This window comes from Candoia aspera, chromosome 6, assembly GCF_035149785.1.
Source record: "Candoia aspera isolate rCanAsp1 chromosome 6, rCanAsp1.hap2, whole genome shotgun sequence".
NCBI classification, from domain to species: domain Eukaryota; kingdom Metazoa; phylum Chordata; class Lepidosauria; order Squamata; family Boidae; genus Candoia; species Candoia aspera.
Window position 1 is genome coordinate 45,546,161 of NC_086158.1, and position 26,597 is coordinate 45,572,757.

Sequence of the window (26,597 nt, forward strand, 5' to 3'; positions counted from 1 at the left end):
AATATGATTGAATTTTGGCCACCCACGTCAAATACGTGATTCTGGGCAGCTAACAGCAGTTAAACATACCATATAACAACATATAACAATAAAAAGAATACATAATTAGCAACCAAGATAAAACAAAAGGACAAATCAACATAACCATTACACAGGCTTTGTCATGCATCTGGATCTCTAAGCTTGGTGACAAACCATGTCTTTAAGGCCATGCGAAAGGCCAGCAGGGTCAGGGCCAATCTAATCTTGGGGGTGTGTGGTTGATGGTCCAAAGGGTAGGCACCATGACAGAGAAGGCTCTCTTCCTGTGTCTCACCAGATGACATTCCCTAATAGATGGGGCCCAGAGCTTGCCTCTCCTGCCAGAACTTTTGAGACTAGTAGACATAATTAGGGAGAGGTGGTCCTTCAAATAACCTGGTCCCATGCCATGAAGGGCTTTGTAGGTAGCTACCAGCACATTGAATTGAACCTGGAACATACTGGCAACTAATGCAGCTCATAGGCTAGAGGTTTATTGCACACTGATTGTGAAGCATAACTGCCTGCCCCACTGTGTTCTGTACCAGCTGCAGCTTGAAAAGTTAATAATCTGCTCAAAGATATTCTGGACTTTTTTCAATATTGACTTAAAAAAATAAACACCTTTTAGGCCAGGCCTGTACAACATGCAGCCCACCAAGCAGCCTTGTACAGCCTACCGGCGTTTTTGAAAATTCAATAAATCTGCTGCCACCAAACGTCACTCCTTCCAGGAAGGAGCCGCCACCGCCCCAAAGACACACAGCCAAGCACCTCCAGGCCTGTAGAGGCTATAGGAAATGGCCTTAAAGGACAGGAGAAAGAGCTGCTACCAAGGCAAATGGTCAGATGAGCAGGGCTTGAGCCCATTCCAAGAAACTAATTTGAGAAAACATCTCAGACAAGCCCCTCCCTAGTTCACACAACAATAAAGTGAGGGAAGGGGGAAGCACATTCAGACTTGGAAGATTCTGTTACCATAGCTGTTATAATTGGTTTCTTAGTCTGGTCTTCCCTAGAGAGCTGACAAGGCCTTAACAAGCCACCAACTCCATTACTGCTGCTGTGCTAGGTAAAGGTTTCCCTTGACATTAAGTCCAGTCGTGTCCGACTCTAGGGGGCGGTGCTCATCTCCGTTTCAAAGCCGAAGAGCCAGCGTTTGTCCGTAGACACTTCCGTGGTCATGTGGCCAGCATGACTACACAGAACGCCATTACCTGCCCGCCGAAGCGGTACCTATTAATCTACTCACATTTGCATGTTTTCGAACTGCTAGGTTGGCAGGAGCTGGGACTAGCAATGGGAGCTCACCCCGTCACGTGGATTCGAACCGCCGACCTTCCGATCGGCAAGCTCAGCAGCTCAACAGTTTAACCCGCAGCACCACCACGTCCCTTGCTGCTGTGCTGCTAACCTCCAAAGAGCTGATTGGCACACTAGCTAATTCCTTTGTGACCCACAATTATTTTTAATTTATCAATGTGGCCCTTTCCCCTCTATGAGTTGTGCAAGCCTGTTTTAGCCTATTCATTCAGTGGAAAACTATACATCTAGGATACTCAAGCAGCTGCTTGGAACTGTATATCATGTACGATTCAGCTGTAGCTGTAGCTGATATCTACCTGCAAAGGCAACATTGCCCTTGTATTGTCAAGAGTACCACTGCTAGTGTGGCTGTATACCCCAGGAATGCTGCCAGCTTCTTTCTCTTTTAGACAGACTGATATGGCAGTAGCAAGATAGCAACACATTTGCAGTAGGAAGTAAGTAGTGACTTGGCTCCAATTGATGTCATATTAGGTTTACTATCATGCCTTGTAGAGGGCCTGAGTAGTCTCATCAGCCACTGCTAGAGAAGGCAGTAACAGCGTAACCACAATCTAGGCCAGGAGCTTGTTATTCAAAGGGATAGACACTGGGGCCACTGTGCCAAAGGGGCCCTCAAATCTGCTGCAAGCTCTGAAAAGATTGGTTCTTGGAATAGAACATAGATACTATTTACAAAAGGTAGAGTGGAACAGTTATTGAGTGGGAGGCTCGGGCAATGAGCTTTAGCATGAAGACTCTGGTGTCGTAAATGTGCTGCTACCTTCATCTGAAATGTTGGAAAATATTTTACTGATTTATAAAACCTAACATCTATGTTAGTGTAGCCAGCTATGAAATTTAATTGATGTATGTACCTTCCACTTCGTATTTTACTTCTACTGAATAGCAGGTGCCAAGGATGATAATAGGCATTTCATACTGTATCTACTTTTCCTTATTATTTTACAAGATTTTTTTCAGTCACAAAAGTTGCCATATTTGAAACTCAAATGGTAGATCTGCCTTCCCCAGTCTAGTGCCGCTCCTGTGTTTCCGACTAAATTCCTTTTACCCCAGTGAAAAATAGAATATGGACTTTGGCAGTTTTGTGAAGTATGTTCTAATATTTCATCCTTTCATACATTTTGTATATTGATATCCTGCCATCACTTATTCTGTATCTCCAGCTAATGCTATATATTTGTTGCTGTGTCATCCTCTTAGAATCTGATAAATTGTTAGTACATCCAGGAATTGTCTTTGGTTTTTCTGGAAAAGAAAGCAAGCACAATTTCTGTGGTTGCTGATAGCACATTCCTTTTCATTTTTTCCCAGAGACTTAGGTGACTCTATAATTATATTTCAGCATCTGAACCCTTACAATAAATCAAAAAAGTGATCCCAGCACAAATTAACAGTTTGAATAGGTTATTTGTATCCTTAACCACATTCTAATTATGCCTTAATTGTAGAGACTTTGTCTCATACTCTTATCACTCTGTTTAAATAAACATATTAATCATGTGCTGTCAAGCTATTCTTTTTGCCCTGAGATTAGAGCATAGATGCACAAGAATCCATAAGCTTAACAAATCAATAATTGTGAAGTCAGTTAACACTTTATAAGAGATACTGGGTCATGATTTATTTTACAGTCAGCTGCTGATTGGGGTACACTCGCTCAAGTGAACCATATTGTTGCCAAGAAAACAACATGGAGGTGTCCTTGTAGTCATCAGCAGTTGAGCTCTTGCAGGAAACTTAACTTTTAATGGGTTAAAAGTGAAGAAAACTATGAAGCATGCCTCTAATATTCAGACTCTTAAGAAAGGCAATGAACATGCTCAAGAGCATAACAATAAAAGTTGCATTTTTTAGAGTTATTTTAACTGCAAAAGCATGGATGCTCTCTTTAGCAGCAAAGAGAGCTTTTGTATTTATTTCCGGCCATCTAGATTATATATCTGGTTATTATCTGGTTATCCAGATTTGTAGCCCAGATATAATAGTCCTAGCATTCTTTCTTCATACCCTGAAAGCCTACAATAGAGTGTACCAAGTATAACATGTATGCCACATACAAAAAGGGAGTTGCAAAAGTGAAGAGTTACAGAGGGTCTTGTATGTCAGATCTTCTCAGTGCAGGAAATCCAGGCCTAGAACAGTCCCAAGGAATGGCTGGCTGGTCTGTGCTAAAATCATTTTATCGAAGGGTTAATATTACCATAACTAGATCCTGAAGAACAGGGACGTGGTGGCCCTGCGGGTTAAACTGCTGAGCTGAGTTTGCCGATCAGAAGGTCAGCGATTTGAATCCTCGTGACGGGGTGAGCTCCCATTGCTAGTCCCAGCTCCTGCCAACCTAGCAGTTCGAAAACATGCCAATGTGAGTAGATTAATAGGTACCGCTTCGGCGGGCAGGTAACAGCATTCCATTTAGTCATGCTGGCCACATGACCACGGAAGTGTCTACGGACAACGCTGGCTCTTTGGCTTTGAAACGGAGATGAGCACTGCCCCCTAGAGTCGGACACGACTGGACTTAATGTCAAGGGAAACCTTTACCTTTACCTAGATCCTGAAGACAGCACAATGGTCTGTGACAGCTTTAAATAGGAATAGGTTTTCACCACATTGTACTCATTATTATTGAGAAAGTAATGTTTTCTTTTATTTTACCAAAGTATTATATTCAGTTTGTTAACTTCTTTCAGAACCACTTTGATAGGACTATTACTGGGTAATTAAAATTACAGTTTCCAGCTATTCAGAATCAGCTTCAGCCATGTACAGTATGTAGTAGGATTTGTGACAGTCAGGTGTAACAACCTTCTTCATATACTGTAATAGCCCCATTGTTACATCACAAGACTGAAATTTTGAAGGAGAGCAAATAAGAAATGCCCCAAATGTAGCAGAAAAACAAAACACATAACAAATGAACAATAAAGATTCTGAGATACTTGAAGCTGGAGTATAATATAACACAGAAGGCCAGCAAAATTGTTAGACCAGAAGTGTAATTTCTACAATGAGAAAAGTAATTGTTCTGCCACTTGATTCAGCATAATAAAGTTTCACTGTAATATTTAATTCAATGTTGAGTTCCAAATTTTAGGGATATTAGTTGGAAAGTATTTAGGAGGAAGTTTCCATAAACCAGATCATTAACCTATTTATCTTGGTACTGTGTGCAAACCAACTCTGTCCCATCTTAGTTTTAAAACCACTAAGCTTCCTTTTAACGTAGGACGCATCTGTTTTGCCAGAGTTCTCACATCACAAACTTTTCAGAAAACTATGAGAAATTGCTTCATATGAGTGTTCTCACTATAGCAGACCCTGAAACACTGAGCACAACAGATAACCTAGCTGCCCCATGGGGGAAAGCCAAAAATCAGCATTCCTCAAGCAAAACATCCCTAAATTGCTCCTGGTGCTTTGTGATTTTGGGTGGGAGTGGGGTGGGAGGTGTCAGGTTTTTTTTAAAAAAACTGGCAGTTGCTGCAAGATAGAGCACTTCAAAAGATGCCCTCCACTCTTTTTGCTTGCCTGGTGAAGAAGTGATGTGTTATACTGTGGTGCCCTGACTTCAAGAAGGAGGGAGATAGTCAGGACAGATAATATTTTCTTCCAGTGTGTAGTTGCTTACCTCACTGCCATTTCACACTTCCAGTTCTTTCTGAACAGTGCAAAGACCCTTATGGAAGTGCCCTTGCTGCAAAACTATGGCTGCTGAAATCAAGTATGAGCTTCCATTAAAAACCTTGAAGAGCTGCTTATGACTGTGGAGATCCATATAAGTTCTACACTGACTAACACCAACATCCTAGTGTTTGAGACGGATATTTCCTGAACTACCTGGTCATGGCAGAGTTTAATGAGAAATTTTCTGCATACATGGTATATGCTGTACCACTGACATATGACCTTTCTCCCAAAACTGTAGATGGGGACTACTAGAACAACCATTTAAAGACACATTCTATCATAGAAGAGATAGAATGGAAGGGGTTAGGTTGCTTCATCCCATAACTCTTACCATCACTAAAATCTTTTTCTAAATGGCAGGACTTACTGAAATAGCAGTAAGGATTGATATATCCTTAGAAGGTTAATAAACGAGTGCACAAACTTAATTTAGAAATGTTGTAGTAATATTGTCAAATTATGTTTCTTTTTTCCCTGGGTTGTGCTCTAAAGTTCATCTTGATCATTTTTAGTGGTTCCTTTTAGAATCTAGTTTTCTAGATTGGATAATACGATCTTATAGGGCTTCTTCTAATTCTAATGTTCAGTCACTGATTTCTTTTCTAAAATAAATGTTTTTCAACTTTTATGCAAATAGATTTATTGTATTACAGGAGACATTCAATGTGTGTCCAGATGGAAGGACATTAGTTTTTTTTTATCTTGGTTTAACTGGTATTTGTCCATTACGGGATTTTAATACTATTTGCATAACCTGTTTCTGTGAAAGGGTAAGAGGATACAAAAGAGAAAAAAGAAGGAAGCGGTTAGGTTGCTTCATCCCATAACTCTTACCATTACTAAAATATTTTTCTAAATGGCAGGACTTACTGAAATAGCAGTAAGGATTGATATATCCTTAGAAGTTTAATAAATGAGTGCGCAAACCTAATTTAGAAATGTTGCAGTAATATTGTCAAATTATGTTTCTTTTTTCCCTGGGCTGTGCTCTAAAGTTCATCTTCATCATTTTTAGTGGTTCCTTTTGGAATCTAGTTTTCTTGAATTGTAATTGATTAAATCCAGAAGCAGTTTTGAAAAGAAAAGACAAAATAGCAATCTATATTTATACTTTTCCACCTATACATGCTGATAGGATTAATAATTTAGTTATGTTTGAGCATTTCTGACGATAGGTTTAATATATTATTATTATACTGTGGCTGTTTTATGATTACTCTAAGTTTGTAATTATTCCTGTACACCAATGAAAGTTGCATGATTGTGTTGGTTTGGAAAAGTAATACGTACATACCTCCTCTTCATCTTCCTCCATAGCTTAAGATTATGTAGTACATAAAAGTTGCCCTCCCAACACTATGTCTCCTCTCCTAACAAGATCTGCCACTGGGGACAGCTGTCTCATTCTGCCAATTGCTAGTACCATTTCTCTTATAGCATTACTGCAGGAGTGTGATAGTTTGGAATGATTGATGTATATGTGTGAAATTCCCCCCCCCAATTTTTACAATAAACTTAATAATTAACATATGTTCTTTAGTAATTGCAATTTGGTTAGCAGCTTTTCTTCAGACCACTCCCCCAGGTATTAAAAGCAATGTACTACAAATCTTATCGTTGAGGTGACTGAGCAAAGAGCGAAGATAGCTTCATTTTGGAGGACAGTAGAGTAAGAACTGCAAGGATCCTTTAATGGGAAATATTAATTTCTCATGTTTCACCTTAATCATGAAATAGATGCATATAGTTTTAATATTTTCAACTATGTCTCTTATTCTGGAAGTTAGTGGTTTTATATTCACTTTGGGTGGATGGGTCATTGTTGGAGCAACTCTATCAAATAGTTATTGGAAAGTCTCCACTGTTTTCGGGAATGTCATCACAACCTCTACCTTGTATGAAAACCTGTGGCACAGCTGTGCAGAAGAAAGTACTGGAATCTCCAACTGCAAAGCATTTAATAGTCTTCTGGCACTTCCTGGTATGTCTTTCTTTGATGCGCATGTTCACATATTTATTCAGTGAAATAGTTTGCTGGATTGAAAAAAAATCTACATTTGGTATCTATATTTACATTATGTTATGAACAGAAAATAACATGAAAGCTTCCTCACTCCAAAGAGGTTGCTATGTTATGGAGGAAGATTGCTTGATTTACCTTCAGATTCTTGCCATTTCATAGGAATTATAAATACTAAAACAAAAAGTGAATAAAGAACAGTCCATATAACTTTTTTCTCTCTGTATTAGAAATTTAAATTTTTATGTTGAGAGAGGGAGTATAAAACTTTTTAGGCTTAAAATAAAAGGAAAAAAAGAGCAACAGATTTATGATGGTTGGTATTGATTTGTGATGAGGATATAGCTTTGTATAACAAAAGATCATTGTGCCTGTAAAGACTAATCTTGTGTCCATGAAACGGGGGAGAGTTATCTGATTTATTAGTGATGTAATGATCTGCACTACTGCTTTATTAAAAGCACATAATGGATTATTTCATATTTACAAATTGGCTGTTTACATGCATTTAATAGATTTGTAGCTATTGGTTTGTTTTTCTGCAATGTTATTTACTTCTCACCTTCCCAAATGGTTCTTCAGAAGCAATACTATAGAGATTAATTTCTTTTGAATGATGGAACCTTAAGAATTTACACTGTCATCTTTATTTTTTCCATCTTTTTATTGGAAGGAAGTCTAATGGTTAAGGTACTGGGCTAGAAACCAGGAGTCTGTGAGTTGTAGTCCTGCCTTAGACATGAAAGCTGTCTGGGTGACCTTGGGCCAGTCGCTCTCTCTCAGCCCAACTTACCTCACAGGGTGGTTGTTGTGGGGAAAATAGGAGTATTAGGTATGTTCGCCACCTTCAGTTATTTATAAAAATAATAAAGGCAGGATAAGTATTAAACAAACAAACAAACAAACCTTGTAGAAAAATTGCTGAGCCTGCACCAGATTCTTCAAATCAACTGCATGTATCCATACAGCTTTCTGGGATGCTTTTACTCCAACCAACCATTCTGTGCATAATTGGTTAATGTGGGTTTTTTCTTCTTTCCTGCTAGCCCTTTACTACAAAAAGTTCAGTTTTATCCATATTTTCAAGAGATATGATGAGTTTTGCTATTTCAGACCAAAGGCTTGCCTAAGACCAAGCCTAGAAAAACAAATTAATCCCAATAGCATCCTCTCATATGTGCACTTTAATAATTGGGCATGTATTTTTTCTGAATATATATGCAATGGAAAATGATTCCTCTAACTAAAATTACAAGCATGCCTTAGAATGTGTCCCATCTTGGTTCCTTCTAGATATGCAGGAATTGGAGTTCTCAAAATTGTAATGTAATGGCCAGACATGGCTGAGTGAATGGAGGTGGAATGAGCCTGTGATTTCTTCTGTTGAATTTAGGGCACAAACTATTTTGGAATTATCTAAAGCAGGATGATCAACTTGTGCGTTCAATGTTCATGTAGCTCTCCAGCTCCAGAGCAGTCTCCAAAATTCATCAGTGTCACACCTATTTGAGATGTGAAACAAAAACTTCATTGTAATCCTTAAAATAACTTTATACCTTTGAAAAAGCAAAGAAAAATACTAAAGCTTCTATTCTCCCTCCAAATTGAAGAAAGAGGCAGAGTATCCCACCCACTCCTGTGACTGACTTGATCATGCTCATTTTATATCATCATCCCATGCACTGAGACCTTTGCATCTAATCAAAGTGTTAAGTATGGCTGTCAAGTAGGGCATTAGACAAGCTGATCCAATTACATACAAATTTCAAAGCATTATTTTACAATGCATTTAAAGAGGCTATAGTGACATAGTGGATCTATATGATTGATGCAAATATGCATGTTGCATGTCCTGCCTAACAAGAGGCAGGCTAAGATTAAGTTGCAATTCTTGGTGAGCCCTAGATTTGCAAGTATAAGACTTCATCCAAATAAAAGTGCAAATAGGCAAAACAGCCCAGATCAATTTTGGATGCATTTTAAACTGGTTTGAAAGGGATTGGGAGAAGAAAGATTGGTTATCTGTAATACCTCTGTGATGGAAGTTGTTGGAGCTTGAACTGGGGACCTTTTCTATTATTCTGCTGGGCCTAATTTTCTCATTTCTATCCTTCCCAGTTAAGCCTTGCAAAATTGGGGCAACAGACACACAAGTATTCACCAAGTAGTATTTTATGCTGATTTTTAGTCCTTCCTGTATAACCTAAGTGCAAGACAAAATAATAGATTATTCTTTACTTATTTACTAAGCTGGGTGAAGCCTCAGTAAGGTCTTTGATCAAGGCATTGATAAAATGCTTCTGAGCTAGGCTGTTTGCTGAAGTTGCAGGATGGCAGAACCATGCTGAAGTAGTCACTTAAAAACTTTCAGCTGTCTTTTGCATGTGGTGAGCAAGCATAGAAGATTCTTCCACTAGCATTTCTAGAAAAGCAGTGACTTTGCATAGATCTTTTTTACTTTTTTATAACTTACATTAATCACACTGTATCAAAAGTGAAGTGGAATGAAAAAAACCACAAAACATTATCTCAGAAAGACATGGGAAAAAGGCAGCTATTAATATGCTGGTAAAGTTCCCCCTCAGAGAGGCCACTGTTCTGATCAGTAATGATAGATTAGCTATTTACCTATGTATCTCCTAAAGCAGTCCTTTGCAACTAATCCCACTGGTTCCCCCCGAATGGATTAGAATACAACTTCCAGAATTTACAGGCAGTGGTTGATTTTTTACACCAGGAAGGGCATCTGCTCAGTGCTCATGAGGAAAGCTTATTATTCTATCTATCTACATACACATTTCCTTCTTGCTCCTGAAACTCAGTGAAATGTCCAGAAGATAATTGCGGGTTCATGCGATAAGTACTTTTACTATCAGATTGCTCCAACAGATAAGTACTATCCTTCAGGTTTGCCCATAGCCAAGCTATCTATTTCTACCAGTTTTCCTCATTTGTTTTCTATGTATCAAAAACGTTATGTATGCATAATTTTCATATTTATATTTAGACTCTTACAAATGTGGTTGGTTAGTTGGTGTATATAAAAAGTGAACAAGAATAAATACATGGGGGGGAAAGCAAATGCTTAACTCAGTGGCAAAACACCAAACAAAATCAACACAGATTTTACAACTTTCCGGGGAGCTATTCATTTAGGTTTATCTGCCCTCCCCCTGAAAAAAGCATTATTAGTTTTTAAACTAATAGGTTTAGTATGTCATAAACTTTCAGAGTCCAGTTCTTCTGTGATATCAGAAGGTTGTTTTGGTTAATTTAACACAGTTTCTGGAAACAGGAAGACCAAATCAAGAAAAAACACTAATAAATAGAAACTTTGTCTAACATTTCCTGGTAACCTAGCTGGATGCCTCCAAATGTTCTGGACTGCAGGTTTACATGTTACAGCGCAACACAGTTGGAGCAGCCAGTTCGGCAAATCAAATCAGTAACCAGAGTTACACATTGAATCCTGAAAACTCTGAAAAGGTGACTAAATTCAGGCTTCTAAATAGCCAGCTGCCTTGGCAGTTGTGGTTGTAATTATTGGTATCCAGGCTACCAATCATAGATTTTTTTTGAAAATAAATTATTGTATCCAATGACAAGCTTTGTGGTGGTAGAAGGCACTAGTGCTTGTTCATGCTGGTGAAGCTGACTTTAATAATCTATCCTGCCTCCTACACCTATCCATGCCCCCGCCAGCAGTGCCCAATATTTTTTTTCTATTGTAGCTAGTGACAGACGGCATAGAGGTTGCAATAAATTAGTTGATGGAAAGGGGTGAAAGTCATGTGCTGTGCATGAGCAGAAATAATCTCCACCAGGACAGTATCATTACTGATGTATATACACAACTTGTTAAGGCTACAAATGGCTAAATAGATAGTAATAATTTTTGTGAGCAATTACTACAAAATTAATTTAAAAAGAGAGCTGCATTGATTTTGTCCCAGTTGCTTCCTGTATCTGCTCCTCTGATTCACGTTCTAAATTTTAGAAGAAACAATAATTTATTTGCACATAATTCAATATATTTTGTATTCGATTGTACTTCCAAAAGGAGGATCATTTTTTAAAAAGACATTTATACTGCTGTCTAGTAGAAGGACAAATGCTTGGTGAATGAAATTTTAAGGGGCAAAGTTATATCCATACTAAAAATAGACTTTTAACTCAAAATATCAGTAAGAAAGGTTTGATTAAACTAGAGAAAATATCTCCCAGAAACAGATTCTTTTTCTTTTATTTCTTACAATTTGCTCCAATGTCTTAATAAATCTTGTTTGACCTCTAAATTTTCATTAGTGCTACCAATATGTGCTTGCTGAATAATGGCTGTGAGAGAGTGGGAGTGTTAGCAGAGGAAAGCAGATGATTCCCTGGCCTTCCTCTTCTCAGTCTCTTCCCCCAGGATACTTTCTCCCTCCAAAATACAGATTTTCCCAGTCTTGCTTTTCCCTTGAGAGAAAATCAAGCCAGAGGAGTTTCTGTTGTGGGGAGAATGGGGAAGGGGAGTAGCCATTAAGTAGCTGTTCCTGCCAAAGTATTTGCCCTTCTGATGGTTAAAGGATAACCTATCAACCTCCTCCTTTTGAGGGGGTGGTATTGCAGTGGGCTCAGGTGACCAATACAGTCAGCCATGTCTTCCAAAGAGCTCAATTTTTTACCAGGCCAGGCCATAGTCTCTAGAAGAGTGAGCCAGGCACATCTTCCCCAAAGATGAAGCTCCAAACTCGTTTCCAAGACTTTTGTTGAGCTTTTCTTTAGTCACCTATATGTTGAGTCCAGAAAGCCAAGAATTACTCTTGTAGCTTTATCCCCCCTGCCCTCCATTTTCTTTTTGATTGACAGCAGACAACAGGATGCCAAGGTTCATAGTAATGATATAGGTTTTCCAGAAATTTTAGTTAAGCACATTTTCTTAGTCAAAGTTGCAAATCTTTATTTTTCTATTTTTTCTGATGACTTATTCCAGGTAGCAGGCATTTGTCATTTTCATTCTCCCATCCCCATTTACAAATTAATGACATATTAAATTTATTAATATTTAAGTTCTCTCACACTTGCTAGAGACAGTCAAATAAAACATTGCCATCTTTGCCTAGTGCTACATTTGCAGTTCATTATTACCAAAGAGGTGACTTAATGTCTGCTGAGCAAACTCCTTTGAGTGGGTTCTGCTTTTTCAGGGTCAGCCTGTGAACAACCCCAGATCAGGACAGGGGATGCTCCATAGGTCAGCAGGTGAGACCAACTGAACTACAAGTTTCCCTTCTCATTGTGTATTATGGTACTTTGCTTACATTTTATCTGAGTGACGGAGATAAGGTTATGTTTTCTGCAATTCAAAGGAGTGGAGTGCAGGGTGAAATTATAGATCTTTGGTAGAGTATGTGTTTTACATGCAGAAAGTCTCAGCCGGGTTCAGTTTTTTCTGTTTCTGTGGAAAGGAACTGAGAAAGGCCTGGGATTTGGAGATTTGATCTCAGATGAGAACAGAAAATACTGGGTTGGGTAGCCTACCTGACTTATTTAAAACAACTTCCTATTTCAAATTAAATTAACCTTGATTTAACCTTGACATTTCTGCCAGGTAAGTTGATGTTTGAAAAACAAAACCTCCATAACTCAGTAGACCTTAGGGAATTACGAGCTCATTAAAGCAGAGACTGATAATATTAGATTATCACATAATAAGGAGACTATTATATAAAGAAAAATCATGTGACTTATGCTGATTTCTTTGTTACTTGTCCTTGTCATTAGATTTATAATTGTGTTCTAACTGCTTTTAATAGCTGTAGTAGTTTAATAAATTATTTTATGAAACATTACAAAGGGCAACATTTCTCGTTTTATCATTAAAAGCAATTCTGTTTTTAATCCTCCTCCTGTTATTAGCATAGTCTGATAGAACTTCCAGTTAATTTGTTAATTGCCAGAGAAATGTTGAAAAGTTGGTAAGATTTTGAAAAACCAGTGGGAGAAAGAAGTATAACTTCAAAAATTAAATTACTCAGGTAAAAAGACCACCAAATAGTGAGGAGTTTGGTGTATGGAATAATTTTGCTGGTGTTGCTTCTGAATATCCACTCTCTTAACCCTTTGCTTCCTTCCAGGTCTTTTAACTGTCCCTGTCTTTGCTGCTTTCATCAGCTGAAGTGTGCTGGTTGCTAGACATGCAAACAGTTGTGAGATGAGAATAGGGGGTAGTGAAAAGTCCCATGATAAATTCAGTGATCCCTTCCTAAAGCAAGGGAAAAAAAGATATTATATTCCTACCTAAATGACTCTGGCTGGGGATCTCCTTGAGGAAAAGGTTGTACATTTCCCAAGTATATTATTTTTCTCTCTCAACATTTTATTCATGAATCAGAAGTACTTGAGTACACAGAAAGTCATTTGAAACATCATAATAGATAGTTCTGACACCAAGAGATGCTTGAACATTAAAAAGCCATAATGGCATTCTGAATACTGTCCTCCCTCAAATCAGATTTCTAAGAAATATGCAGTCTTCCCATCTTTGCTGTCAAATCAAGTTTGATTAATAGACAAATCAAAGGCAAAACCTGTCATTTGCTCTGTAGTAAAATCAACACCTTTGGTCAATTTTTCTCTCCTGCAGCTTTTATTCAAGCATGCCGAGCCCTGATGATTACATCCCTTGTCTTGGGTATGGGCGGGACTCTGCTGGCATTGCTTGGTTTGAAATGCACTCAGATTGGTTCCAATGATGAAAGAACAAAAGCAAGGATTTCCATAATGAGTGGAATGGTATTCATTTTAGCAGGTGAGAAATATAATGGACATTTATGCAGGGAAAGTTTCTCAAAGCTGTATAGAAATATGGTGATTTATTCTTGCCTGGATTCTTGGGGGACCTTGTGATCTGTATCAAGTAAGGGACAGGGGCTGAATCAGAGAAAAAAACCCCATGAAAGTAGGTTAATTGAAAAGTTACTTAGAGTGGTTTGGAAAGCAGTAAATGGATCTTTTTGAACAGTGTTTCTCAACCTTGGCAACTTCAAGCTGGGTGGACTTCAACTCCTAGACTTCCCCAGCCAGCAGTGGCTGGGGAATTCTGGGACTTGAAATCCACACAACTTAAAGTTGCCAAGGTTGAAAAACCCTGGCCAGATCTAAACAGTGGGTGAACTTTATAAGTAAATTGTGTTCTTGCAGTTTTTGCTAATACCTGGTCAATAAGGCCAAGAAAACACTTAGGCTACAGATCAGCAATATTGAGCTTCAAAATAAGCTGATTTAAGCGATTAAAATCCATTGATCATATAGGGAAACTCAAAGGTTTATCCCAGCAAAATTTCTCTCTTCTCTTGGACGGCAGATTCAGCAAAATTCCATTATCAGAGAGGTTGTTATACCCATGTGGTTCAGACATTAAATCTACAGAATTTATTTTTCTGTGCTATGTATTTTATTCCAGCCAGAGACAAAGGCTGCTTCAGCCACTTTTTAAAACCTTGCCTGGTCAAAAAGAGATGTTTTACATAATTTACTTTACAGTAGATACAGGTCCCAAAGTTACCTATCCAGGTGCCAAATTCTGCTGCTAACTATCAAGGAGATGCTGTCAGAAAGTCAAGATTATAGATCTGAATATACCAGTAGCTACAGTATATGTTAAGAGGATAGATTGTTTCCTTTTGTCTGTAATTCTGCTGAATTTGAAAGGTTTGTTGTTGTTTGGTGGGGAGGGGAGTTAGAAACATACTGTTGTGTAGAAGGAATGTGAGATCATGTTTAGAACAGAAAACAAGTCTCAGCCACTGCTGAAAAGCTCACTAATTCTGCTCAATGTGTATCTGCCTCAAGCTGTATTCTGCACTTCCTACAAAATAGATCCCAGCTTTCTCTGTTCTAAAATGAAGGCTGCTGTGTCACATCCATAGTCTTTAATGGAAAAGAAAAAAAATATGTATTTTCTGTTAAAATTAATTTTCTCGTGTAAAAGTATAAAAATTGAATTTAAAAAACTCCACTAAATCCATGACTCAGCTTTCCTCAGATGTTATAATTTTGTTAACCATGTGACAACTTGATTGTATATGCATACTAGTCTGTACAAATCACACAAGGTGCTTATAAATGAAACCCTCTTCTAGGTCCCCTCTAGCAAAGTATCTTCCAAGCAAGACAAAAAGACCTTGGGTGAACTTTGAAGCAGCTTCTTCCAATCTTTAAGCATCCAGGTTAGCTTTGTAGTTTCAGAACAGATCCAGAAGGTGCTTTGTTTGCAGGTGGAATGTCTTATCAAATGATTTGCATGGTCCTAATACATACTGATGTGGAATCACTCATCCACTAATCTGTACTGTTTGGCCAGGTCTCTCATCAATGGTTGCTCTTTCATGGTATGCAGCAAATATCACAGCTGAGTTTTTTGATCCTTTATATGCTGGAACAAAGTAAGTTAACATATCTATGTATTTTTAGTTCAGTTTGGTAATTGCAGTTAATAAAGGGTTTTAGCATTACTAAAATGGATGGAGGATAACATTGTATGGTTTGTGGGTGCTAATTCACATCTATTGTTATAAGTTTGTAATTAAACTTGTGTTAGGCTTCTTGATTTGTCTGTTCACAAAGATTAACACAATTAACAATAATGCTATCATGCATTATTGCAATCTTCCTCAACTTGACCACTGCTGAGGATTCTGGGAGTTGAAGTTTACAAATCTGGAAGGTGCCCAGGCTGGAGAAGGAAGTATTATTGGTTCAATAACTTACTGGTTTTTGTTCTCTCAATACTTGATGTCTGTCTCTTGGGCATATCAGAGTGCATGGGAAACAAGGGCTCACCATCTTTCTTCATCATTCTTCATCATTCTTTATATTTGTAATACAGATGGCATATAACAATACAGCCCTATTTTGATTATCCCACTTGTCTGCATTAATCCCAATTATGCAGGAAGGAAGCCTCTTTAATTCTTCCATTCCCGTGTATCAATAACCTGGAGTTTTTTGAGATTTCCTCTCCCCAATACCACTTTTGTCTTCTGCCAGTACTGTAATGTATGACAAGAAGGTATTTGATTGTATGTGATGTTTGATGAATATGATATATATGATCTTTATTCTAGATATGAACTGGGATATGCACTGTATCTAGGTTGGGCTGGTTCCCTTCTTTCCATAGTTGGTGGGATGCTGTTGACGTGGTCATCGTGCAAAGGAAACCAAAGGTATTTAAGATGAATTATTCATCTTAAAAAATTGCAGGTATAAATAGGGTTTGTAGTATTCTACAGAGCATCTTAAAGATCCAGCTGTGTGCTGTGTACTTTGTTCAGTAAAAAATCCCACCCATTTTCCATCTTTTGTGAATATTTTTTTAAAAAGGAACGTGTCATATCAGTGAAATAATATAAAATGCAGGGAGTCCCAGTGAAATAATGGGCTTGCTTACTGACATGAATATGATTGGATTATAAGAGATTTGGCCCCATGCCTGTGATATGTAGTCATAATCAATTTATTTATATATTGTATTTCTAAATAAATATTTCAACTATGTTTACACAATAGACCATTCAGCTAGAGATATCAATCTATATTAAATATACTACCACATTAACTCAGTTTCAATTCATTTAAAGCATATCAAATTTAAATAAGCATATGGCAAATTAATGGTAATGAAAAAGATTCCTTATACTCACTGAATAGGAAAAGGTAGAAAAATGAAGCATATAATCACAAGCCACTTCAAACAGCCTGTAGGAAGAGATCCTCTACTTTATCAGGGTTTTCACCATTCTCATGGTAAAACTCAGTAATCTCAGAACAAGAGAGCATCAGACAAGACAAGACGCAGATGACCTCTGATGCTGGGGTGGGCAAAGCAAGTGAAAGCAACTGAGCTCTGAATATAAATACCCATCCTTTCACTCTCCCCAAGAAGAACAATAGCTCCCCCATGAAGTCTCCCAGTGCTGGGGTAAGAGAAGGCAATCTTCCAGTTGATCAGGCTTAATATTTCGTTTGAGAAGGCTGGAGCCATTTGTTTCTTCTCTTCTGAAGATTCAGGCTATTTCACACATTACGCAGCAACACTCTAGTATACTTGGTATCTTCCATGTGGTGGTACTGTGGGCATCAATGTGTACAGCTAAAAGATTTTATTTTGAAAAAAGCTGGTAAGCTTCCATAGGAAAGCACCAGCCTTCAGAATCACATTGATTCCCAAGACTATCCTTGGATTCCATGTAAGCTCTGTAGATATTCTTAGAAAATGAAAATGGTGACAGCAATTTGTTGCTTTTGTCATACCTAAATCTGTTCACCTGCCCAGAAAAAGAATATAAGAACATTATAGAACTAGACAGATGCTGAGAGTAGCCAGAGCAGTTCACCTTTTAGTAAGCTGTTTTGCCTTTGGCCAAACTCACTTTGGCAGCCATTTTGTGAATGGGTATGCCACTTATCACAGGCATTTTCTTTGAAAGTCCAAACATACTGTGAGAATGCCTATTTGCCCATTAGCCAAAAAGATTTAGTCCTCTGGTCAGCATTAAGTCTTGACTGCCTTCTGTGTATTTGTAAACTAAAATTCTGTCACATCTTCCATTTTCATCACTGAAAATGTAGACTGTTTAGAATCAAAAGTGAGGCCTAATTACTGTATATATGTGACTGATTATATATTTAGCACGTATGTATGTGGATTTTTCTGTTAGCCACCTTGAATGATCAGGGATGGGAAGGTGGGGTATCTAACCACATTATACTAGCTCTTTAATCACTGAGAATAGCTTAGTGTATTCAGCTACACTTATTTGATCAAATTATTTGCACAAATGTATGACCCTTGTTGGACTGGGCTGTTAATGTCTGAAGCAGTGTTCTTGATAAACTTTGATAATCCTAGTGGCCTTGAAATTGTCCTATTAGTTTCGCATAACAATATTTTTATTTATTTATTTATTTATTCATTCATTCAATTTACAGAGCCGCCCATCTCAAACTAGTGACTCTGGGCGGCGAACAATAAAAACAATAAAACAATAAAAACAATACCAAAAAACTAAAATATAAATATAAATACAAATACAGCCAAGAGATCTTAAAAGCCATTGGCATTAGCACAGCCATGAAATATGGTATGTGTGTATGTATGTGTATTTGATAACGTCTAGCTCAATTATATTAAATAGAGAGAATGAGGAATGTAATGTATTTGTATCTACTTTTAATTACAGAGACCATGGATATCATTATGCAGCTTCAGCAACAGTTAATGAACCGCAAATTTACATCAAGCAGGCTGAGACGGTCACACCTGCCAAAGATTATGTTTAAAATTTTATTTAAGAGGTATTTACATTTTCTAACCCAATACAAAATAGCACTTTGCAAAGTGTGCTAGTGCGCATAACCTATCCCTCGTTCAAGTTTTAAAGCACCTGTTGCACCCTCTGGAAGGCTTGCAACTGTTTTCAAAAGCCTTCCCCAGTTGCCTGTGACTGTATATGTTCACATTCAACACAGAAGCTACCAGAAATAGCTCTTGAAGCAGCTGCAAAGCCTTCCAAAGAATGTGATGCTTTAATTTTTCATGGAGGGGGGCTTTACTTATGCTTAACAGTTTGTGAAGCACCCTTGTCTAATGCTTTGGCACAGCCCTAACACACCTCTTCCTCTGCAACGTTTACCTAGGGCATTCTCCCATTTATGCCTATTCATGGCACTATGCCCTGGCAATATCTGATGTTGCCATCATCTTATCCTCAAAGAGTGAGACAAGTTTAAATTGCCCTTTGCTGTATTGGTTTTAATGTTGTATTTTCCTTCTATTCTGACACAAAGAACAAACTCAAGATGTGCAAAATCCATTGGGGTTTGTAACCCACACCTATAAGCTTGGAGAGAAGTTCAGGCAAGGGATTGGCAATTGATTCAGAAAACTTTGGTATAGTTTTCTGCCCACTCAAGTGTAGATGAATGGCTTTTCAGCTCAACAGTGAGGAAAGGCCCTTAAGTAGTTTTTCATTTTAGGGTTGAATATTAAAATGAACATTATGGCGTATGTAAAATTTCCTCATGAAAATTATTTAAACCACAAAATCATGGAAAATGACATATTTTTCCTAGTTTGTTAAATGTACTATGTCATATTATTTGGGGACTTTATAAAGTTATGACGATTTCCAGAATAAAACTACTTAGAACTCTGGAGGATTGAGGGTTTAAATGTATATTAAAAACAGTATCTGAGAAGGAACTAATTCTGATTTCTCAAGCATATCTCGAGGGAAGAAAGGAAGGAAGGAAGGAGGGAGGGACACATACATACATAGCCATCAAGTCAGTATTGACTCCTGGGGATTGCATGGACAAAACCATCCAGTTTTCTTGGCAACATTTTTTGTAAGTGGCCTGCTATTGCCTTCTTCCTATGGCTGGGAGACCTTGAGTAGCCTGGTCACACAGCTGGCCACTCATGGTCTCCCAGTTTCTAGCTAAGTGCATTTAATTATTACACCAAAGTGGTTCCAGAGACAGTTTGGGGTAGTGGTTAAGGCAACGGGCTAGAAACTGGGAGACTGAGTTCTAGTCCCACCTTAGGCATGAAAGCTGGCTGGGTGACCTCAGGCCAATCACTGTATCTCAGCCCAACTCACCTCACGGGGTTGTTATTGTGGGGAAAATAGGAGAAGGAAGGAGTATTAGGTATGTTCACTGCCTTGAGTTATTTATATATTAATAATAAAGGCAGAACAGAAAATAAATAAATAAATAAATAAAATTAGAATAATTTATACAAAGCAGGGACTGGAACTAGTGATTTGAAAACAGGTCCCAACATCTTTTATTTTTGTCCATGTTTGCTGGGTCTATTGGGAAGTGCAATTTAAGAATATTTAGGGGCTAAGATTCCCCATCTGTGATACAGTCTCTTCAGTGCTATTTTATACAGAAGGTCTTATTGAATTCAGTGAAATTTATGCTGAGATCTATAGGCACTGTGTCCAAAGTGCTTCACATACATATTGCCTTATAATAATTTGTATGTTAAACCAATCTTGCAGAGATGGAAGGTAAACTTTGTTACATGATTATAACATCTGCTGTTTAGAACTATGTATCAATCTTATCTCCACTTGGTGTTCCTCAAAAATGTAAATATCAAAATTTCCAGTCAATGAAAAATTCTCATTATGCTTGAGAATTCTAGCAGTTGAGTTCTCAGCATAACCCAGAGGGCACAGTGTGGAAATAAGGCTAGTATGTAGAATACTTCTATACAAAAGCTGGTACTGTCATGAGTACTGATGGCGAGCAGGGGGGGGCCTCTATCCAGGGGGGAAAACGCATGCGTAGTACTGAGGAATTAAGCAGCCATTCAAAGAGACACAGATCAGACCCGCCTTAACTTTTGGGGTTTATCTGTCTGGGTTTTTCTCACGCTTCTTCAGTTTGTTAGGATTCTGTCTTATGTAGCAGTAATAAACACTAGAGACCTACTCCTCGTCTCAGCGTGATTCCTGACTGTTAGGACAGGTACAGTCTTCAAGAGTTTTGGAGCAAAGTGTATGTTACACATAAATAAATGTAAGAAACTTTTAAATAACTTTTTTTTTTAAAGTAACCATTTTAAGAGTGGAAATATTACCAATAGTAAGAAGATATTTTCATTTAGGATGGAAAAAACAGGAGATTAGAGTGGAGAATTGTTAGTATGAGATAAGTTGATCACTTTGGCTTTCTCTCTTCTCCCAAACTACAGTATTTCTCACTTTAAACACTATTAAGGTTTAATAACAGAGAAGTTTTCTAACTTGCCTCCTACAAGCTAGAGTGCTCCTAAAATGATGTTTATAAAATGAAGGGTCACCATTCACTGGTATTTTCAAACAAATATGCCAAGTACTCAAGCTGATGTGTTTTTGAGGTAAATGGAGGTAATAAACCACTGGACAGCACTTAACTAGCATCAAGAATAATGAGGTTGTAGTCCACCACTACCTGAACAGTGAGACGTGAAAGTATTTGTATGGGCTTCCTTGCATTCCAAAAGCCCCTGAAAACCATTTATTTTAATAAGCTTTTGACCTGTGATTGTCTGTGACCATTTGACAATTGTATTAATTGTAATATGATTGTATGTTTTAATGGGTCTAATTAATAAAGTTTTCTCCTTGTTTTGCATTGCCCGAAGTCTTTTCAATTCGAGTGGTCTACAAATATTGTAAATAAATAGAGATATAAATTACAAATAAGGGTAGATTTATTTGAAATGATAAATCCAAATTAAGTATTTTATATTGTATATATTACTCCCTATCCATTCTGTGCAGCTGTGTGTCACCTATTACTGGCATCTGAACATGCTGTCCTAAAAATACAGAGAATGAGAACAAAAACTTTTATGTATGTAATGCCTATTTACCATTGTCAAAATATATAGATGAAGCAGAACACATTTGAAGCAAACTTACATTAAATACATGTTTTAAACAAGTTTTCAGCTTTTTTATTCAGCTTGTTTAAGAAAAGCAGTTTAACAGTATTTGCTTCTCATTTTCTACTTGAAACATCTTTGCAAACTCAATTTGCACATGAAAGATTTCAGGAATCTTGTGACCAGACTAGACCACAACCTGCTGTAGGTTTTTCCAAGTCCTTAACCTGAAGAATTTGGGAAAATTATAAGGCAGTATAGGTCAGTCATAAAATAGCATGCCAGCAATAAGTTCTCCATAACTCTTCATTATTCAAAACAACAACAACTGAAAACTGGGCAAAACCATGAGAGACAAAAGTCACTGATTTCAAACCACAGAGCAGGGCTGGGTAATCTTGGGTAGATGGAGGCTAAAGCAAGCATAGGCCAAGAATGTCATGAAATGGGAGATGCTGACAGGAATTCCCCACCACCACATTTTGAGGGAGTATGATTCTGTTTATGCAAACATCAAACTAACCTAGGGCTTCTACTACAACGCTGGCATTTTTCCACCTCAGAATGGTGAGAAGCCATGCTGCTGACATTCAGCAATGCTGTCAGAAGCATCACTTCTCCCACAAAAAGTTTTGGCCAACCCATCATAGCTGCATTTAATTATAGTCTTAAAATGGAACAGATTGCAGAGATGTGAATTATGCCTTGTGACATGTTGAAAGGCTTTTACAGAAGTTTTCAGCTAAAGGTTCTTGAGACTATAATAATACAGTAGCTGATTCCAGTTTTTTTTTAATATATTAAATTCAGCTTTATTCAGAAGCATCTTAAATCTTCCTCTTTAAGGAAATTTCCCAAAATTATAATCTGAATCAATATATTTATTATGTGAAATTGTTTTTGGAGAAAGAGTTCCTTGCTGCTGTGCTTGCAAATAGTCTTCATATTTCTGTAGCTGAGACCAAAATCCTGCATTGGGCTCTGCCGTTGGCCTGGCATTCTTCACAATCTACAAGGTAGGGGAAAAAGCACATTGCATTGATCATAAGGACTTCCCCTCCCAAGCATTTTGTCCTAGAATGATAAAGAATGTAGCATGCACTTGTTACGAAATGTTACAGCTCAGTGGTAGAACACATATTTTGTATACAAGAGGTCCAAGGTCCAATCCCAGCCATTTCCAGTAAAAAGAATAAAACAGCAGTGAGGGGGAAGTTGCCTCCGGCATCCAAAGATCAACTGCTAATCAGAGCAAACCATATTAGGCTAGAAAGAGAAGTAGCCTGATGTGTAAGGCAACTTCCTAGGTGTTGGTTTTCCCAATAGCTCTGGCAGGGCTATGGAGTTAGAAGGCAGTTTGATAGACCAACTTAGACATTCTTTTGGGGAACCATAAACCTTCAACCTGAAACACAAGTTGAATAGTGTCTCCTGAACATGAACATTTGTAATTTTAGTGTAATAGTAATAATTTAAAAACGAAGATTGATTACAGATACAGGAGAATCAAACAGATTGATAGTACTATTATTTCCTTCATTTGGTCAATTTATTCATTTTTGGATGCTGGCAGCACATGATCTGTGTTGCTTGGGCCAGTAGCCATTTTATTAGCTCTTATATGACCACAAAGGAAGTTGTGAGGTTGTTACTTCCCTCCTTACTTCCTGCTTTTGTCAATTTTTTTTTTCTTTCTGGTGGGAGTCAATGGCTCTAGGATTAGGGAGGAATAATCATGCCTATTATTTCTGGTTGAGGGGAATAAAAAGTAAAATGAGCACTGAAATGGAATGCCCAGAGAAAGCCAGTTTGTTGTTAAATCTAAGCCCTTCCAATTATTTAACCCAGTTTTCTTACTGTAGGTTCATCTGGCGTATTAACTTGTCTTCTACTTGTCTCAGTGAATTTGGAGATGAAGGTATGATCTGAATTAGACTAAATCATCATTTAGATGCTTGCATCTAAATACCGGCTTAGCCTTCTGTGACTTAGCTGAAATGCAATTTGCAAATCAAGAAAAATATTCATTTGTGTTACTCTGAAGCAGAGAAGCATGAGTTCACATCCACCGTTTATGAATTTGATTATATAGAATAAATTAAAGGTAACAAAATGATTCCACGGAGTATGAAGGGAAGGCCCCCGCCCCCACTCTAGAGACATGACTGAAGGTAACTCAGATGAAAGTTGTACTAATTCTGGAGCAAGACATTATTATTAAAGGAAGTTGGAAGTTTGACTCTAGCATCACCATCTCTCATATACACACATTTCCTTTCATTGTTGCTCAGTCAAGTTTTGGAAATAACACAAAAACTGGACTCTGAGAGCAGATGAGAATTTATAGCATGAGCAGCTAACTTCCAATCTCAGAGGTGGGGGAGAATTAATTTACTCTTCATAGAAAAAGATGAACTTTTAAGGAAATAAGCAGTGTTTTTCAGAAAGCAGCTTGCAAGTAAAAGTAGCATGGAAAGGCTATTTCTGAAAAGTTTGGCATTAACGAAGTATTACAGGACATATATGTTGAAGAAAGTACAGACTTCTATCAATTAAGTTGAGAAATTTCATTTTATGGATTTTTTTCACTCTTGAATCAGATACGTTAAAATGATTTACATTTAGTCTTCAAAGTTCATGTTTTCTTTTTAAAAAGTTCCCATCAGAGTTAACCAGATGAGATTTAAATTAGCTATTTTCATAATTCAGTTGCATTGTGGCCCTTTTGTTAAGTTCCTTTACAAAACAAAATGCTGAATCATCATTGAGATGGCTAAAGTATTCCATCCAGTTAAATATTTCAGTATGTTTCACATATCACCAAAATAAAAGTTCATTTAATCAGAAACAGAAGTAATTTTTATTTTCAGCATGCTCACAGTACCTCAAAGGCATCCTTCAGCCTGAGCTTTTGATGCTTCATCAAGTAAGCAGTGCAGATAGTTGCAGATCTGCTGCGACCATTTTTACAGTACACTAAGCACTTCCCACCTCTTTGGATGATGTCTTCTATGATATCACTGCAATGCTCCAAGTATTTATACAAGTCCTCTGAAGGATCATCAAAGACGGGGATTCTCAGCAATTGGCCTTGCTGAAAGCTTGGGAAGGGCTGTTGTCTGGAGACATTGATACAGAACGTGACTCTCTCTTGAGTGAGGAGACTCTCACAGCAGGCTGACCTAGAATTGCTAATGAACAAAGAATCAGTGACCTTGCAGAGGGACAACATTTGGCGGTGAATGGTGGTATCACAGCAAGAGAAGAGTTGAAGAATTATTGGGGACAAGCTGAGAAGGACAGGAAACAGGGATACCCAAAGGAGCGTGATGGTAGATTGCCTGGATCCCTTGTTCTGTAGCCATCTGTGTGCTGTGCTATATTTATTCTGCTGGCAGCCTCAAGGATTATATTACAGACTGTTCCAACCTTCTCTAAAAATTGCAGCAGATTCATTTGAGCCTGAACATAACCTTAGAATAACAAAAAATTAGCATTATTAACCTGGAAACAAGTCATTCACTAGATTGATGAGTGAACAAACAGAGCAGGAAATAAACTAGAATAAATATGTACCATCTGGAGAGCAGAAGAAATTGGGCTTTGCCAGAATCAGGAAATAGCACTCTTACAGGAGTCTAGAGTTAACAGGAGGACCGAAGCAGGTTGAGGATTTTTGTTCTGTGGCAAAGTTAGAAACCCATGTTTGTTTGTTTTTAATTTCTGTATTTATTTTTGAACTCCCTTGGGAATGATTGGGTGGTCACAGTGCTTCTGTTAACACCTGTTCACAGCAAAAGCCATTCAGAGATGTACCCTCAACTATTGTATTATTCTATGTGTTTCCCTCTCTAGAACGAACAAGCATGATTTCCAAATAAGCAGTGGAAACAGACACAGAATGTTTGAATTAAACTTCAGAAGATAATATTTAGAAGAATCAAAAAGAACACATCAACAACATTGGAATTACAGTATGTGGGAGGGCAGGAGAAAAGATTCGCAAAAACTGGCACAGTACAACACATAGCTAGTGGGGTGAAAAATAATCTTTATATATAGAGGTTCGTATGTTTGTGTTGCTGAATTCCCAAGTTGCTACCAAATATTCACAGAGCCCTCAGATCCAATGGGCATTTGTGGGTATTTGGGCATGCATATCATGGACAATCACAGGAACAGTTGAGGCAGTAAGATCTGTTATAACAGACTCATCACAGAAATGCTAATCTCTTGGGAAAGGCTGCTCTAAAGAAGCATGAAGTGGGTTCCCTTTTAGTAAGGGCTTGAATACAGTACTGTCTTTCTTTGGTCAGTGACATATTATAAAATGTGGCCTACCATTTCAGCAGTTCATCTTATTGAAAAGCCTTCAAGGCATACAGTGCGCTCTTTTAAACCATAAATTATTCAGAACTCCATATATTTTGCTTCTCCAATGTCCAAGATAAAATGAAAGTATCTTTTTTCCGTCTTCCCTGGAATTCCATCCAGAGTACATGCGGTTTTAGCAGTTGGCTTGTATAAGTTCAGTGATCATACAGCAAATATATTCAGTTCAGTTCAGTCCAGTCTATCTTCAGATCAATAACCAGGAGCAGTGTGGCCTGTCATGACTGTAGGAGTGGCATAAGCTATGTATTAAAGCGTTAACATGCTACAAGACCAAACTATTACACCAAAGCAGATGATTAGATGGTATTTCCTAATACCGAACAAGAGTGACCTTGACCATAATGTCAATGTGATACCATACATGCATCAAGCTCGAGCTGATGTCAAACACAAACACTTTAGTCAGTAGAGAAATGATTATGTAAAGTATTATAACCCTGGTCTATAGAATTCTGTACTTATCCAAACTAGATACATAGTGACACAGCAATTTCAGTGTTAAACTGTAAGTATTTACCAGGGAAGAGAAGAAGAGGACAACCAGCAGTAAGGGGGATGGACTCAGTTACAGTGGCAATGGGTGTACTGTTGGAAGATCTGAAAGACCCAGTTAGGGACAGATTGTCATGGAGAAAATCTATCTATGTGGTTGCTTAGGAGTCAAAAATGACTTGATAGCACATAATCAACAATCAAATTTACCAGTCCAGA

The 26,597-nt window shown here is 37.7% G+C and overlaps 2 protein-coding genes across 4 annotated transcripts; one reads left to right on the forward strand and one right to left on the reverse strand.

Moving 5' to 3' along the window:
• Positions 1 to 6,649: 6,649 nt before the first annotated feature.
• On the forward strand, positions 6,650 to 21,550 carry LOC134499990 (claudin-15-like). Of its 3 annotated transcripts, XR_010068188.1 has the most exons (7): positions 6,932 to 7,021; positions 12,250 to 12,304; positions 13,689 to 13,853; positions 15,408 to 15,489; positions 16,171 to 16,272; positions 18,289 to 20,343; positions 20,591 to 21,550. XR_010068188.1 is itself a non-coding variant. In XM_063306961.1 (5 exons), the coding sequence occupies exons 1-5, from the start codon at positions 6,778 to 6,780 to the stop codon at positions 18,386 to 18,388; spliced, it is 693 nt and encodes a 230-aa protein (XP_063163031.1). In that variant the 5' UTR covers positions 6,650 to 6,777; the 3' UTR covers positions 18,389 to 20,668. The 3 variants fall into 3 exon arrangements, 1 of the variants encoding a protein (XP_063163031.1); XR_010068187.1 differs by lacking the exon at positions 12,250 to 12,304 and having other exon boundaries at positions 6,650 to 7,021; XM_063306961.1 differs by lacking the exon at positions 12,250 to 12,304 and having other exon boundaries at positions 6,650 to 7,021; positions 18,289 to 20,668.
• Positions 21,551 to 21,564: 14 nt separating this feature from the next.
• DUSP28 (dual specificity phosphatase 28) lies at positions 21,565 to 26,048 on the reverse strand. Its single transcript, XM_063306962.1, is given in 3 exon segments — positions 21,565 to 22,500; positions 24,376 to 24,757; positions 24,759 to 26,048. Coding segments are annotated over 3 exon segments (648 nt in total). The 5' UTR covers positions 24,857 to 26,048; the 3' UTR covers positions 21,565 to 22,332.
• Positions 26,049 to 26,597: the final 549 nt, after the last annotated feature.